The sequence below is a fragment of the Caenorhabditis elegans genome, chromosome X, assembly GCF_000002985.6.
Source record: "Caenorhabditis elegans chromosome X".
In the NCBI taxonomy this organism is placed as follows: domain Eukaryota; kingdom Metazoa; phylum Nematoda; class Chromadorea; order Rhabditida; family Rhabditidae; genus Caenorhabditis; species Caenorhabditis elegans.
Window position 1 is genome coordinate 13,227,009 of NC_003284.9, and position 13,869 is coordinate 13,240,877.

Below are 13,869 nucleotides of genomic sequence, written 5' to 3' on the forward strand. Positions count from 1 at the left end.
TATAAGACCACCCACCCAATTGTTTGAGTACGGTTTGGGGTAAGAGACAAGAAGAAAACGTCTCGGATTCGTTGGTTTTGGGAGATAAAGATTGTATTTCAAAATCCGGAACCGTTTTCTTTATATTAGAATTTGAATAAATCAAGAAATTTGACACAAAAAACAGCTGGATGAGTTGGAACACTATCTAATATGTATATAATTTTTTTAAATTGGATTTTCTACAAAATAGCTAGAAATTCTGAAACCAAAAATGTTCAAGATTTTTGAGCAACGCAGCAGAGAATAGTCGCAGAGAATGGAACAAAGCAAATGCATCACCAAAAACCAAAGGCATCTAGTGAACAATTTGTAAATAAGATTGTTACACAAGACTCTTCCCTCTCAAAAACAATATTTTTAACGGAGATTCGGGCCAGAAAACATTGGCCAGAAAACACAAATTTTGAAACAATTAATATGAAATGAAAGAAAAATAAATGAATAAAAAAATGACGACTTTATAGTTTGTACAGCTGACTTCTGCGTGGGCAATTAATTAATAATGAATCCAATTTTCTTTGACTAAATGATGCTCATTATTTTCTCATGCCAGATTACGTAGAAAGAATACGTTTTTGTTCCTTTGTCCGACAGATATAATTTTTTTGTTGGCAGACACTGTTATGAATGAGCATTCTTTTTATTTCTAAACTGATGTACACAAGTGGTTGAAAAATTGAAAATTTAGTTTCTTTTTTCTTGATAAATCCATTTGAAACCTAGCTCAAAGATGAATTGAGTATGCAACGTTATCAATAGAAATATACACATCAAAAAGTTTAAAACAGGTGATCAAAAATCAAATGCTATTGTTTCAACAAACCAAATCAACTACCGTATTCTTAAAATTTAATCATTTGAACATTTGATCTCAAAACACCGCGGCAAGGCTGAGCGTGACGTCATAATTGTTTAATTGTGAAAACCGGTATGACGTCACAATTTATCATAAATGGTATTAGAAAAAATAAAGAGTGAAAAGCAAAAATAAAAGTTTTTGAAGTAATCTATTTGTCTGTTCTCTTTGAAGATTTGTTATTTCGGCTTACCATAAGTGACAAATTATAATGGTTGATTCGGTTAAGTTATACTAATATTACAGCAATATAATATTTAGGGCAATATGTTTGAAATTGCAAAATTAATGTGAGCAAGCCAACAAGCAATGAAAACGATAAAATTGAAGTTCTCAGTGTGAGAACTCTATTACCAATAAAATATTCTAGTTATCAACCATGATTCATGATTTCTCATATTTTTGTTTGTATTTAATAATACAGAGTTCTTATCATCAATTAATCTAAATCAAATTGTTTCAAATTAATGAATTAATTCTCGACTGTTCAAAAACTTGCAACAATTGGATTAAGGAAAGCAAAAATTTCTATATTCGTCACTTTGAAAGTAAAAGTGGTGCTTAAAATCTGAAACGTTTTACCTGGGGCTTCTTAAATTAGGTAATTGAAATATTCATTCTGAAACACACTGAAATATAATTTGAAAGTGAGTGAACGTACTAAAATAAATTAAAACAAAATAAACCCAGACTTCTCGAAAAACACGTAGTTTTGATTGTTATAATGCAAATATATCTCAATCCTCTACAAAAATTTTCCCATCACATAATGAAATTCCCGCATTTTTTCAAAGTATTCGGATAAGCGTCGTCCATTTCTTTGACGTATCGATTGTAGGCTCTAAAATTGTAATTTTCATTATCAAAAAAAAATAAATAAATGAAAACTCACCTTGTTTTCCCGTATTTTTTTGAGTGTGCTATAACTGATTTAGAAAATCCTGTATCATCCAATTTGATTCCTTCGTGAACATTGAACACATGGGAAAGAAGATTGAATGTGTAGTTTGCTCGGCATAGACTGTACACCTGAAACATTTTGTTACTACGCTTATTTATTTAAAGACCTGCAACAAACCAAGGACTGCATAACCTTAATTCTCGCCGGAAAATAATCAGCATTGTATAAATCATTGCGATGAAGAATCACTTGAACTTCCCATAAACTACTCCTAAACATTTTTGTGACTGAAATAGACATTGCACAGAAAACTAACGAGTAAGGTATCTCCCAAGTGGTAATTCTGTCAGTATTATTGGAAACAGCAAACCAATGTGAAATATTTGCAATTTTATGACCGCTGAAGAAAAACTTGTGGTGGAATTGGAAAACTCTGGAAATTTAAATAAGTTAGACAGAAGAAAAAATTGAAGTATACTTACTTTTTATTTTTTATTGATTCTTGCAACTGTTTGTGATCTCGGGGTATGGTCGTTTCATTTGTTTCAAATCGTCTGAATACAAACATTTAAATTACACGAAAACTCTCTATACTTGGTTGTGTGTTTTTTTTTTGAAACGTGTTTATAGCAATTATATACCAACTAAAAACATAAACAAAATTTGCGAACTTGTCCGTATTTTAGTGGACGTAAATAAGTTTTTATTGGACTATCACCTTTTGTTGCACATTTTTGTAGTTTATTCGGATTTTTTCGTGAACTGAGTAAGAGTCCGTTCCAGTCAGTAGACTTACAAATTTGTCCACTTTCGTGCACCAATGGGCATATTAATTTATTGTTTTACTCTGTGCAATGAAGAATGGCAATTCCAATTAAAATAAAACTTTCTGCCGTTTTGATACTGACGATTTTGCAAAATTGGAGATTTCAGCAAGATTTAATATTTTTAATTAAAAAAAAACGCTATAAAAAACCATGAGAATTTTTCGAAGTATGGAAACTTTTGGGGCCACTTTTTTAAAATTATACGTATATAGGTACTTAACAAGTTTTATAAGTATAGTTTTAAAATGTTCTACTTTTCCTTCAAAGCAAATTTTATAGAGTACTAATTAAAGCAGGAGTACGGCAGTAGACGGCCAAGTGAAATTTCAAAAATTTCTTAAAAGTCGTCGATTAAAAAAACAATTTTTCTTCCAGTTGTTCCAGGTCGACAAATTAAAAAAATTGATGACAAATAGTTTTCACCATTTTTTGAATCGAATAAAAGATTTGAATAACAGACACCACGGTATTCTATAACACTTACTTTAGAAAAATATTTTTAATAGAAAAATATTTTTAAATTTGGACAATTTTTCTCAGCGTTTCGTACCACTTTTTTTCAGAATTTTCAGAATTCTTTTTTTTAATTTTCAGGATTTTTTTTTAGAATAATATTTATAAAATTTACAAGGGAATAACGTTAACGTTAAAGGGTAGCTGAAATCAGTGGTTACAAAAATCTGTCTAGAGAATCTGCTATGGAGCTGCACATTGCGGAAACTCAATGTTTGAAAATTTCTTGTGTACTGTTGTTGTGATATTTATATTCAAAAATGATATATTTTCCACGCGTGAAAAAGTAAAATGCATTTTTCAAAAAAAAATGAACAACAGTACATCCGAAATTATTAGACGCAAAGTCTCAGCGTTGGGCAGCTTCATGGCAGATTTTCGAGATAGATTATTGTATCTACTGATTTTAGTTATCGTCTATCGTCTTTGTGTTATGAAGAAACATTATTATTGTTATTATTTATATTATTATTATTACGAGTTTACGGCATTCCCTGGATAGTTAAACATTTAAAAATCCGCTGCCTTAAAATTTACTTTTCATTACATTGAAGATTCAAAATTCCTTTCGCTGATGGAGCAAATTTTTGGCTCTGATAAAAAAGGTGTAGTTTTATTACTGAATTCTTTTCTAACAACGATAAAAACTACAGATGAAATTACACTTTAGTTGCAAACGTTCAACATTTTTACCGTTGCACTAAAAAATGGTAATAAAGAGAGCTAAGTTTTGAACTATATTTTAAGCGATGTACTTTTTTATTCAAACCATTAAAACTCAGAAATCTAGAAAACTGTTTGAACTTAATAATCTTTAAAACTAAACAACTTTTCTAGTTATTCCGCTAGACAAATTTTCCAAATGTATAGTTTTGTATGGAAAGTTCAAATCGGTATTTTTACTCACCTAACGACCAAAAGATTTTTGCTTGTCCCATCAATAACTTGATTTGCAATAGGTTTTATTTTCATTGCAAACCCCTCACTCATGACCATATCTCCGTCCGCAATAAAATGAATATCCGATTTGGCCCCTTGACGTGCAATGTTCCTCATCAAATTACTTGGATACAACTGAAATGGTCCACCCGCTGCTTGCCGATACTTATCACCTGCAAAAATGTAGTTAACTCATTTTATATTTTTGGCCAGTTTACGATTGTGCAGAAATTCCTTGCATTCACGGTTTGTCGGTGAAATTTTTATTTGAGGGCAGCTTCCCTGAAACGCCGATAAACGGAAGGCAAAGTGGACCGTCACCTGAATAGAGAGTATTAGGTGATCAGTGAGCAACTGTTTCTAATCAGTTGACACATTTTTAAAAATCATATTCAGGGTATTTCACAACATATACAAAAAAGGACGTTTAAGAAATATGTGCTAATATGAAAAAAAATAGTAAATTCTTTTCAATTTCTCTCCAAAATCTTAAATAGAGAAAACGTTTAAAAACCCAAATTTTAGGATTATTGAATAATGCTCTCATGATAAAAAAAATGGAATCCAAATTTTGCTTCCCATGAATATTTTCAAATTTTGGCAGCTTGACGATCTATGTACAAAGTTTTGAGAAGAGAAATTATTTTACTGTGTTTTTTATTATTTTTATTATTCAATATTATAGATTTCATTGAAACTTTTATATGTATTAAAATATTCCACAAATCACTACAATACCTTTTCACGAAACTTCTCATCACATCTATGAACTTCACTGATATATTCCAAAACTTGTCTCGAGTGAAAGTCAATAAACAATCCAAATGATATAGGACCATCCCAATTTAATGGTTTTTTCTCTATTGCTTTCATCATTTCCGAAGTTCCATGAACTGCTAATGTCACTGGTTCAAGACCGTCTTCTCGAAACCTAAAGTTTAGGTTTCGAGAGATTGTAGCAAGAAATGGACACTTACATGTTTGTCGCTTCCAAAAAGTTGTAGCCAACACAGTATTCATCATTTTGCATTTCTGTGTCAATAAAACCATTTTCTAGTGATATTTTTCCATGTTTATCAAAAATAGTCTTGAGATTGTAGTTTCTCTGTAATTTGTTTTAATAAACGTCTCGAAGTATTTTTAACACTTACTTCTGAAAAACCAAAAATATAGAGGCAAATTGCAAATATTGAGAGAAAAATCCAGAATCGTGTTCGAGCGTGTGGGCGAATCATTGTGTGTCAAATATACCGATCATAAATTTGATTCTTAAAAATTTATCAATGAGATCAAATTGTATTTGACGTACCTCTAAAAACTGATAAGGATACTATAGATATGGTTAGGGCGGAAATTTTTTTTTTCATTTCTGAATGATCAGAACACACAAGTAGTAACAATAAAGTACCAATGTTTTCTCTATCAAAATTGCAATACCTATCAAACTTTACAGGATTTAAACATAATTTTTTTACTCGCTGTGGGATCTTTTATAGATTGAATGTTTAATTATGGGTTTACACAAAGAAAAATCCTAAAAAGTTTGTAACAATGAAACAAATTTACTCAAATACATGATATTAGAAACATTTAACCGAACGAGCGAAAAGTTCTTAGTTCATCAAATAGTTTATGGCTATTATAGAATGCTGAAAAAATACAGTAATACTACAGAAATTTAATAATAAAAATATAATATGTTTTAAAAACAAAGTAAAAAAAGTAGAAATACTGACTTTGACCTGGCAAACTTGACAAAAAGCACTATACAGCTAGTGGTGTTTTTATTCTATTTGCCAACAGAACACAGTCGCATTTCCTGATAAATCCTTTCAAACATACATTGAATAGCCCAGAAATTGTCTAGAAATTGTATTTCCATATCAAAAAAGCATAAGTGTTCGGAAATCAAACGAAGCTTACAATTTTATTTGGAAAACATTGCATATGTCTTGGTCGTTTGATACCACAATTGACAGTTGCTCCTCAGATTGGAAATTGTTAATTTATTTCTGGGAAGGATACTTTTTTTTAAAGTCATACTTATTACTAAAAATCTTGTAACTTGAACAAGTTGACGTTGAACAAAAAAACTGATAAAGGTGGGCTCAATGGAAATTAAGAAATCTCAATCATTAAAAAAATTGATCTCAAGTATATGTTTCGCTATTTGTGGTCAAAACATACGATGTTTTTTCTGAAAAGAAGGTATGCTTCTAAACATGTTGCAAATGTTTAAACACCTCAGAATTTTAAAGTGGATCTTTTTCAAAAGTTTCACATGACCTTGACTCCTCATTCATTTAAAACATTTAACTTTCCAAAACAGCAAGAAAAACGTTTAAATTGTTTAAAAAACTATTGTTTTGTAAAATACATGTCCAAAAATTTGAAAACAGAAATAATTATAGACATTCCTTCCAAACCCTGAAAAGTGCATTGGCAATTCCCAGCTAATATAAGAAATGTCCAACTTGTTTACCGATAAAAATCAAAAATTGACAAAGAAATTGAACACGAAAGTGGATTTAAATTCGTCAAAGCTCGATTCAAAACAAACTGATCATTGAAAATTAAAAGGCAGCGTTATAAAAAATGACATTTATTTCAAAATATTAGACCAACCGCTGAAAAGTTTTGAGCTGGAAGTGTACTAAAATTGTTATTAATGATACAAGAAACTATTTCATCATTTAATTTATAAACGAGAATCAGAAACTAGTTAATTGCCTAAAATGTATCAGCGACAAAGCTATATATTGAAAACCGAAAAAATGTTATAGATGAAATCAACTTGTTCCGTTACTATATCTTAGTTTCAGCCGAGGCTTAGTTTCGAAGCCTGCTTGCCGGTTCTCTAGAATCATTTCTTAAAAGCTGAAAAAGAAAACTGACGACTTCCGATTGAGAAACCAAAGAGACAAGGTTCTATTGTTGAAAATTTTGAATAGACTGTTCACATAGTGTGACTCATTTTTTATATTGGACTGTAAAAATAGGAACATTGAATTCGCAAAAAAAAGTTTATTGACAAAAGTCGATTATTAATCAAAAGTTAACACACGTTGAACGCCACAATTCAAAATTAATACTCATTCTTATAATTATGAAAACAGGGAGATCGCAGGAAAAAGACAACGAATTAGATGGTAAGTCAACAGGGATTTCGAAAACTGATCGTAAAAAATTGATTACTCTTTAGCCACTTTCTTTCCTTTTGATTTTTTCTTCTTGTGACCGGTTTCCACATTGACTTTCTCTTCAGCACTACTGGGTTTTGGAACTATTATCACTCTGGTCTCTTTTCTCACATTCCAGCGTTTGTCTTGCTCTTCGTTCTTGATTATTTGATAAGCTGGTTGAGGAAGCTCTTTGGTACAGCCTGGTGAGCATTCACATTTTGCAAGTCCACCCGTTGGAATCGCGATATCTTCTGGCTGTGGTGCATCCGGAAAGACGTCGACGTGGGGCTTGATGGAAGCGTACTGAAAATTTATACGTTTGTTAATGTTTATGTTCAAACACCACTTGAGCATTTTTATTTTAATCAATATTAACTCACCATTAAATCCACCATCTTTTTTAATTCGGGACTCAATTTGTTGTGCTCTTCAAGAACTGCCTTCTGCCGCATTTCTTCCTCCTCCTTCAATTTTTTCTCTTCTTCTTTTCTTTTTATGGCGTTAACATAGATACTGGCAGAAGCTGCCATTGCTGCGGCAAGCATCTTTTCAGCCAATTCAACTTTGTTACCGTTGCGCCCCGAAGATCGTACAACTAGGTCCATCGCAATTTTGCTGGCTACTGCGGCTTCCTGGATGAGTTGGTTGCTGGATTCCTCATCTTCAACAAAAACAGAAAACGAAGACATTTGTGTTGGTGTGAAGAGTATCTGAAACAAAATAAAATAGATCGATGAAATACCAAAAAGAGTTGATAGAATTTTCCACGTAAAAAATGAGCATTCAAGAAGAGAGGAATAAGCAAAAGCAACACTGCTGGCACTGGCTCAAGATCCACGTGTCAAACAAAACAAAACAAAACAAAACTGGAGTAATGCATTACCCGGTCTGTATACCTCTATCCCAATAGGTAAGTGGGCGTGGTACGCGATCATCTATAAATGGGAAGGACCAACATTTACAGCGATGAACTGGAGATGAGGGACTCTTAAAGTGGATACCTGACGTAGATACTGTAAAATAGTGCAGATATTGATTGGTTTTTGAACGTGACATCATTGCAACTACAACCTACTTTCCAGGCTTAAAAAAAAAAAAAAAAAAATAATAATAAAAAAAAAAAAAAAAAAAAAAATTGATACAATGTGCATAAAATTTAAATTTCAATGCAGTGTCAAGTCGTTTCAAAAAGGATAGCACTTTCCAAAAAGTGCCTTTCAGTGTAAGTTTACTGTTACTTTAAAGGAAAACATGTACTGGAAATACTTTCCAGATAATTTTCTTTAACTTTCGATTTCACCTTAAACAAAAATTGAAAATTTTAATGAAAACGTACATTTTACAAAGTTCAAAAATGCAAGACAAGAAATATCCAAAAAATATAACTCTGTGAAAATTTTTAATTTGATATAGCATGCCCAAATATCAGATCAGTGCCCGAAAATTGTTCTGGTTAAACTTTTGATTAGAAATAGAGTACTAGAAAAATATCCATGTTCTACTCGGAAAAACGCGTATAAAACCTAATAAATTTGTGCACAAAAGCTGTTCAATCCCTTCTTTATATTCACTGAAAATTTGCAGCACGAGATTGTTCTCAGACTTGCACTCCTAACTGTTTTTCTGATGGGTGTTCGATTTTTACCGTGAATTAAATTTAGAAATAAACGGGTATGTAGTGGAAGATGGCAACTGAAAAACCTGGTGGCACCTGGGTTTTGAGTTAAATTCATTTTCTGCAATATATGTACATTCAGCCTCTGAAAACTCATCCCAAACAATAAATATATGCCTTTCTCGTTTTTAGTGACGTCATGTTTGCCATAGGGCGATTTCATCCAGTGTTCCAAGGTTGCCGTGCAAATCGATATTCATCCTGTTTTACAGCCACGTGGCGATGTTGCACTACGCAAAACGGCGCGCAAATGTACCAAGTGACGACGTGTTTTCCCTCATTCACATTTTCTTTGTTTGCCGTTTGCCTGTTTTTTCTCTTTATCCTCTTGCTCGCTGAATCAATTTTTTTAAAATAAAAATTTATGTTCTAAAGAAATATTGATATTACCGATGTAATTCATCAATTTTTTCTTCTTCCTTCCCCTAGATTTGACTTGCTCTCAGATTTATTCTGAACATTGTTGAAACATTTTGTCTCTCTTTAAAATAACCTGAACTCCAACTTGTTTTTTTTCTCTAACAGGGCAAAACGGCAGTTTCAAGCAGCCTCAAATTATGTCGTATTAAGAACCTAACTCATAATCTCCTCTATTCCTATTTAGCAAATGAAACTAGGTACATAATATTTCTCTGTTTTATTTAACGGCCCACAAAACGGGACAAAAATCAAAATAAAAAACTGTCGGGTTGATTACGTCTTCAGATATGCGCGCAAGATATTTTCTCTAAATTTAGGGTTCCGGAAAAATGGTAGAATCAGGGGATTATGGCATCGGGGGCAGTCAAAATTTGAGCAAAAACTCCAATTTCTGACATTTTTCCGCAATGCAGAATTGACAAAGAATATTCCGCGTAGGTTATTAGAGTCAGATTTGATGCGTCTGTTGTTCTGTATTATTAAAAATGGGCGCGGTCTATTTCCGACAATTTTACGTTCAGTAATTAAAATTCAACACCTACTACTAACTTTATCACAAAAATCTAACCGGTTCCTTAAATTTTTTCTACGTGTTCCTTCTATTCTTCTTTACTTACTCCATAAATCATACGGCAAAAAGCTACACTTGTTTTCTCATCAATGAGGCAACCGTTTTTTGTAATTACTGATATTCTGCTCATCGCTTCGCCCGTCAAATTTTTTCCCGTCCGGGCGATCACAGTCGCGCCCTATTGCAATCTTGGAGAGTGGAGAAGACGTTGTGTGTAGAGTGCGCAGAGAAAGAGAGCAAATCGAAGATAGCGTGCGAATAAGGGAGACGCAAAGAAATTTCACTGTTGAACTTGCATTCCTCGAGAAAAATTAAATTCCATTCTCTCAATGTTCCACGTTGAGTTTCTTTGACTACAGTTTTTGATCAGTTAATTTTATTTCTGTGCCAAAAACTCTTTCGCATTTTTTCCGATTTTCGCTTTTTAAGTTTTTGATCGATCAACTTTAATAATCAAGTTTTTTTACAGAACCGGAAAACAACAATGATGAATGGTGAAAGTGAACGCAAATTACACGAACTCCCAACCGAAGGTCGAATTGAACGCCGAGTTACTGAAGCTGCAGACGAAGGAATCGCCGCTTTCGAGAAAAGAATGTACTATATGCTGGACAAAAGACCACACGGTGAAATTCCCACCAGACTTCTTCTTTGGCGCTTTGGAATTATCGATGGATATAGTAGCTTGAATGAACACATGAGAGATATCAAAATCAGAGTGATCGAAAAGTGCGGACAATACCCTTGGGACTTTGATAAGCTCGTTTACGATAAAATCCGCAAGAAGGTAAGTTGTTAACACTATTTTACAAAAGCTAAAATACAGTAGAGATAGTTTGAAATATAATTTCCGAATAACTAGAAACCAATTTGCAGTTCTTCGAAGGAGTGATTCCCATTTTCTATAAAATTGCGCGTTTTGCTGACATGCAACGCAATGATGGAATACCGATGGAATATGAGGAGGAGGACCCTATTGGAACAGGACTTGAATATTCTGAAAGAGCGGAAGGCGAATTCATCGAGCTCTACAACACTTGGTTTTTCCATGAAGATGTGGATGGTCAGCAACCAGGAAGAGAAGATTTCGACCCCGCTGCCGAACAGGAAAACTCGGAAGATCCTGAAGTTGTTGAACCGAAGAGTGTCGATCGCAATCTCGCGCTGTTCTTGGGCGAGATGGTTAGTACTTATTCGAAAAGTTGTATTTAATTTGTACTTATAATTTTCAGTATCTGACGATGCAGCCTCATACAGACGTCTACCCACCGGCTCCAAAGCCTGGAGACATTGTGATTCCAATTGGAGGTCTTGCCAAGTGCGAGTGCTCACCGGGTTGCACAAGAGAGCTTCCACAGCCAGCGTACCGTATCATCGACGAAGCTGAACGTCGTTGGTTCCCAAAGGACAACAACAAGCTCCGCAAGTGATGGGACATAATTGATTACCGTTTTATTTTTATTTATTTGTTTTCTTGCCACCCGAACACGGTTTTAGTTTTATATACGAATGATCTTGTAAAAAATGCTGCCAATATCTTGGAGATCTTTGAACGCTTCGTTGCACTCAATTTTTATTGAGCGGTGTATGCTTATTGTAAAGTTTCCCTTTCCTGCCAACTGTGCACGAGGACCATGCCAAGTGTGCGCGTGCGTATGCGTTGCGGTCCACCGTCTCTTATTCTTCGCCAAACTATCCAGCCGACAAAGAATCGATATGCAAACAGCCCTTGTCGGCTATCAACACGAACAATGCCACGATGTTATTACATTTAGATGCATGCGGTGCTCTTTTGAAATAGTCACTTCATGATTCTATCACTAATTTAGTTTTTTTTCAATTGTTAATTTAACAGTTTTGTTTGTCACACAGTTTATATCATTTCCAGATACCTCAGAAAGCTGCTCGAATGTCAAAGTGCCCACAAGTTTCATCACTGGATCTAGAACTGACCACGAAGAAGGTTGAAAAAGTAGGTTGAAGGGAATGAACAATATTGTTTTAAAATATTGTTTAAAAAACTAGGTTTTTACAAAAAGATTTCAACCAAGTTATTAATAAGCCATCAGATCTTGAGTGCCTAAAGTTCCGGCGCGCAAACATCACTTAACGGAGGGAACTGACTAGTCTCTCCACGCCGCATGCTCTTTCGCTGCAAATATTTTGTAGACGTTCTCATGAAATGATGGTTGCTTAATATTCAATTTTATTCAAAAATTGCACAATCTAACTTTAGACGTTTTGTTTCATTGATTGTAGAGGATGTTATCCCCTCTTGTTTTACTTCTGGAAAGTAAATTTCTGATGGAGCAAATATTTGAAGTCTTTCCTAGAATTCTAAAATACTAAATATTAACTTTCAAAAATGTGTAATGTGTTTTAGTATATTTAGACGACAGCTTTAGACGACAGTTTCAACTGTAGTGAATTTTACCACAGTGTATATTACTGTCATGATGTAGAGAAACATTTTGCATGTATTTTGTCACATGAAAATTCTACGACGCACTGTAATAGATAAGTACACGTCTTAAATAACAGTATGTATATGTATGTATTTTGCCAAAAACGAAATTTTCAAATTGAAATTCTGAGCAACATTATCAGGCTTGAAATTTCCTTAAACATTTTCTCTCTGAAATAAATATTATTGCAGTGCCCGACCAACAACTCCGATTCTTTCGAGCAGACAGACGAGCCGCCGGTGCAAATGAGTGCAAAGCTGCGTGCTCTTGTTGAAAAAATGGTACGTTTATTGTTGGTCTATCACATTTTTGTTTCACTTTCACAAAGAAATCTTTCAGTACTCCACTCAAGAAGAACACACGGATGTCTTCCCAGCGTCACCCAAAAAAGGAGAGATCGTTATCCCAACGGGAGGGCTTGCCAAATGCGTCTGTTCGCCAAACTGCAAAAAGGAGCTCCCACAACCGGCGTATCTCATTATTACAGAACATGATAACAATCAGTGGATGCATTTGAAGAATAAAAATGCGAAAAAAGTTTACCATTAGATGCTATTGTCCTTTGCCCTATTCATTATTTCCTTTTATTCACGGGGTTTTCAAAAATGACTTGAATGTTTGGTTTTACACTCTGAAACTTAATTTTGAACGCATAAATAAAGTATTTTGAATTAAAAATTTTTTATTACATTATTGTATCGGATAAATGAATGTAACAATCAATAATATTACTTTTTCAACAAAAACTTTAAAAAAGCTGATCTAAAATTTCAAGTGTTCGAGCTTTAGATATGAATTCTCACTTGATTCATTCAGACAAACTTAGAAAACGTTTTCCTCTTTGTGCTTAGAAGTGGCTTTTTTGAACTTTGAAAAATTTTTTTTTTTTAAGCGAAGTGTAGGGTTTTAACTTAATATATTGCTCAGAACAAATAAACCGCTGAAAATGTGTTAACATTATTTTTTTTATATATTGGCTTCGTTTTATTTTTGATTATATCACGCTTTGTGCTATATAGCATTCTTGCTTCCATTAATCGTAAATGTAATAAATTCAAATTGATTCAAGTATATAGATTCTGGAAGTGTATAAAACGTACTGAAAAGAAAAACGGCGTGTGACTATCACAAGATTTATAACAAGAGCTAAATGTACTTCCTTTGATTTGTTGTATTCTTCTCAATTGTTCGAAAACCCATTACTGATTATTATAATTACAGACATGAAAATGACAAACTCTCCAATTGAAAGAGAAACCTCAACGGCTATGAACACAAGTTCAAATAAGGGAGTCATCAGCTTCAAAAACAAAATGCACCGAGTTCTTCTTGCAGAAAGGAAAAAAGACAATCCGGTTGCTGACTATTCCAATCAACTTTGGTATTCCGAATCAAGAAAATCACGGAACATTATCGAGAAGTTAATTGAACACCATCACGCGGAACTTCTAAAAAATATGGAAAACTACCCAATGGAC

At 33.4% G+C, this 13,869-nt stretch overlaps 4 protein-coding genes across 4 annotated transcripts; 2 read left to right on the forward strand and 2 right to left on the reverse strand.

The window, feature by feature from the left end:
• Positions 1-1,493: 1,493 nt before the first annotated feature.
• On the reverse strand, positions 1,494-5,351 carry bgnt-1.5 (B3GNT1, Beta-1,3-N-acetylGucosamiNylTransferase 1, homolog). Its single transcript, NM_001029603.4, has 10 exons — positions 5,230-5,351; positions 5,056-5,183; positions 4,817-5,009; positions 4,297-4,399; positions 4,047-4,251; positions 2,282-2,353; positions 2,116-2,232; positions 1,977-2,070; positions 1,791-1,927; positions 1,494-1,739 (listed from the first exon to the last, which is right to left on the reverse strand). Exons 1-10 carry the CDS (start codon positions 5,311-5,313, stop codon positions 1,661-1,663), a joined length of 1,212 nt encoding a protein of 403 aa, NP_001024774.1. The 5' UTR covers positions 5,314-5,351; the 3' UTR covers positions 1,494-1,660.
• Positions 5,352-7,096: 1,745 nt separating this feature from the next.
• Positions 7,097-7,971, reverse strand: K08H2.2 (S ribonuclease). The gene is made up of 2 exons (NM_077794.4): positions 7,641-7,971; positions 7,097-7,563 (listed from the first exon to the last, which is right to left on the reverse strand). Exons 1-2 carry the CDS (start codon positions 7,947-7,949, stop codon positions 7,270-7,272), a joined length of 603 nt encoding a protein of 200 aa, NP_510195.1. The 5' UTR covers positions 7,950-7,971; the 3' UTR covers positions 7,097-7,269.
• Positions 7,972-10,393: 2,422 nt separating this feature from the next.
• On the forward strand, positions 10,394-11,533 carry K08H2.3 (Immunity protein 72 of polymorphic toxin system). Its single transcript, NM_077795.3, has 3 exons — positions 10,394-10,713; positions 10,803-11,108; positions 11,159-11,533. The coding sequence occupies exons 1-3, from the start codon at positions 10,414-10,416 to the stop codon at positions 11,354-11,356; spliced, it is 804 nt and encodes a 267-aa protein (NP_510196.1). The 5' UTR covers positions 10,394-10,413; the 3' UTR covers positions 11,357-11,533.
• On the forward strand, positions 11,489-13,068 carry K08H2.4 (uncharacterized protein). Its single transcript, NM_001373550.3, has 3 exons — positions 11,489-11,898; positions 12,583-12,672; positions 12,731-13,068. The coding sequence occupies exons 1-3, from the start codon at positions 11,836-11,838 to the stop codon at positions 12,938-12,940; spliced, it is 363 nt and encodes a 120-aa protein (NP_001359571.1). The 5' UTR covers positions 11,489-11,835; the 3' UTR covers positions 12,941-13,068.
• Positions 13,069-13,869: the final 801 nt, after the last annotated feature.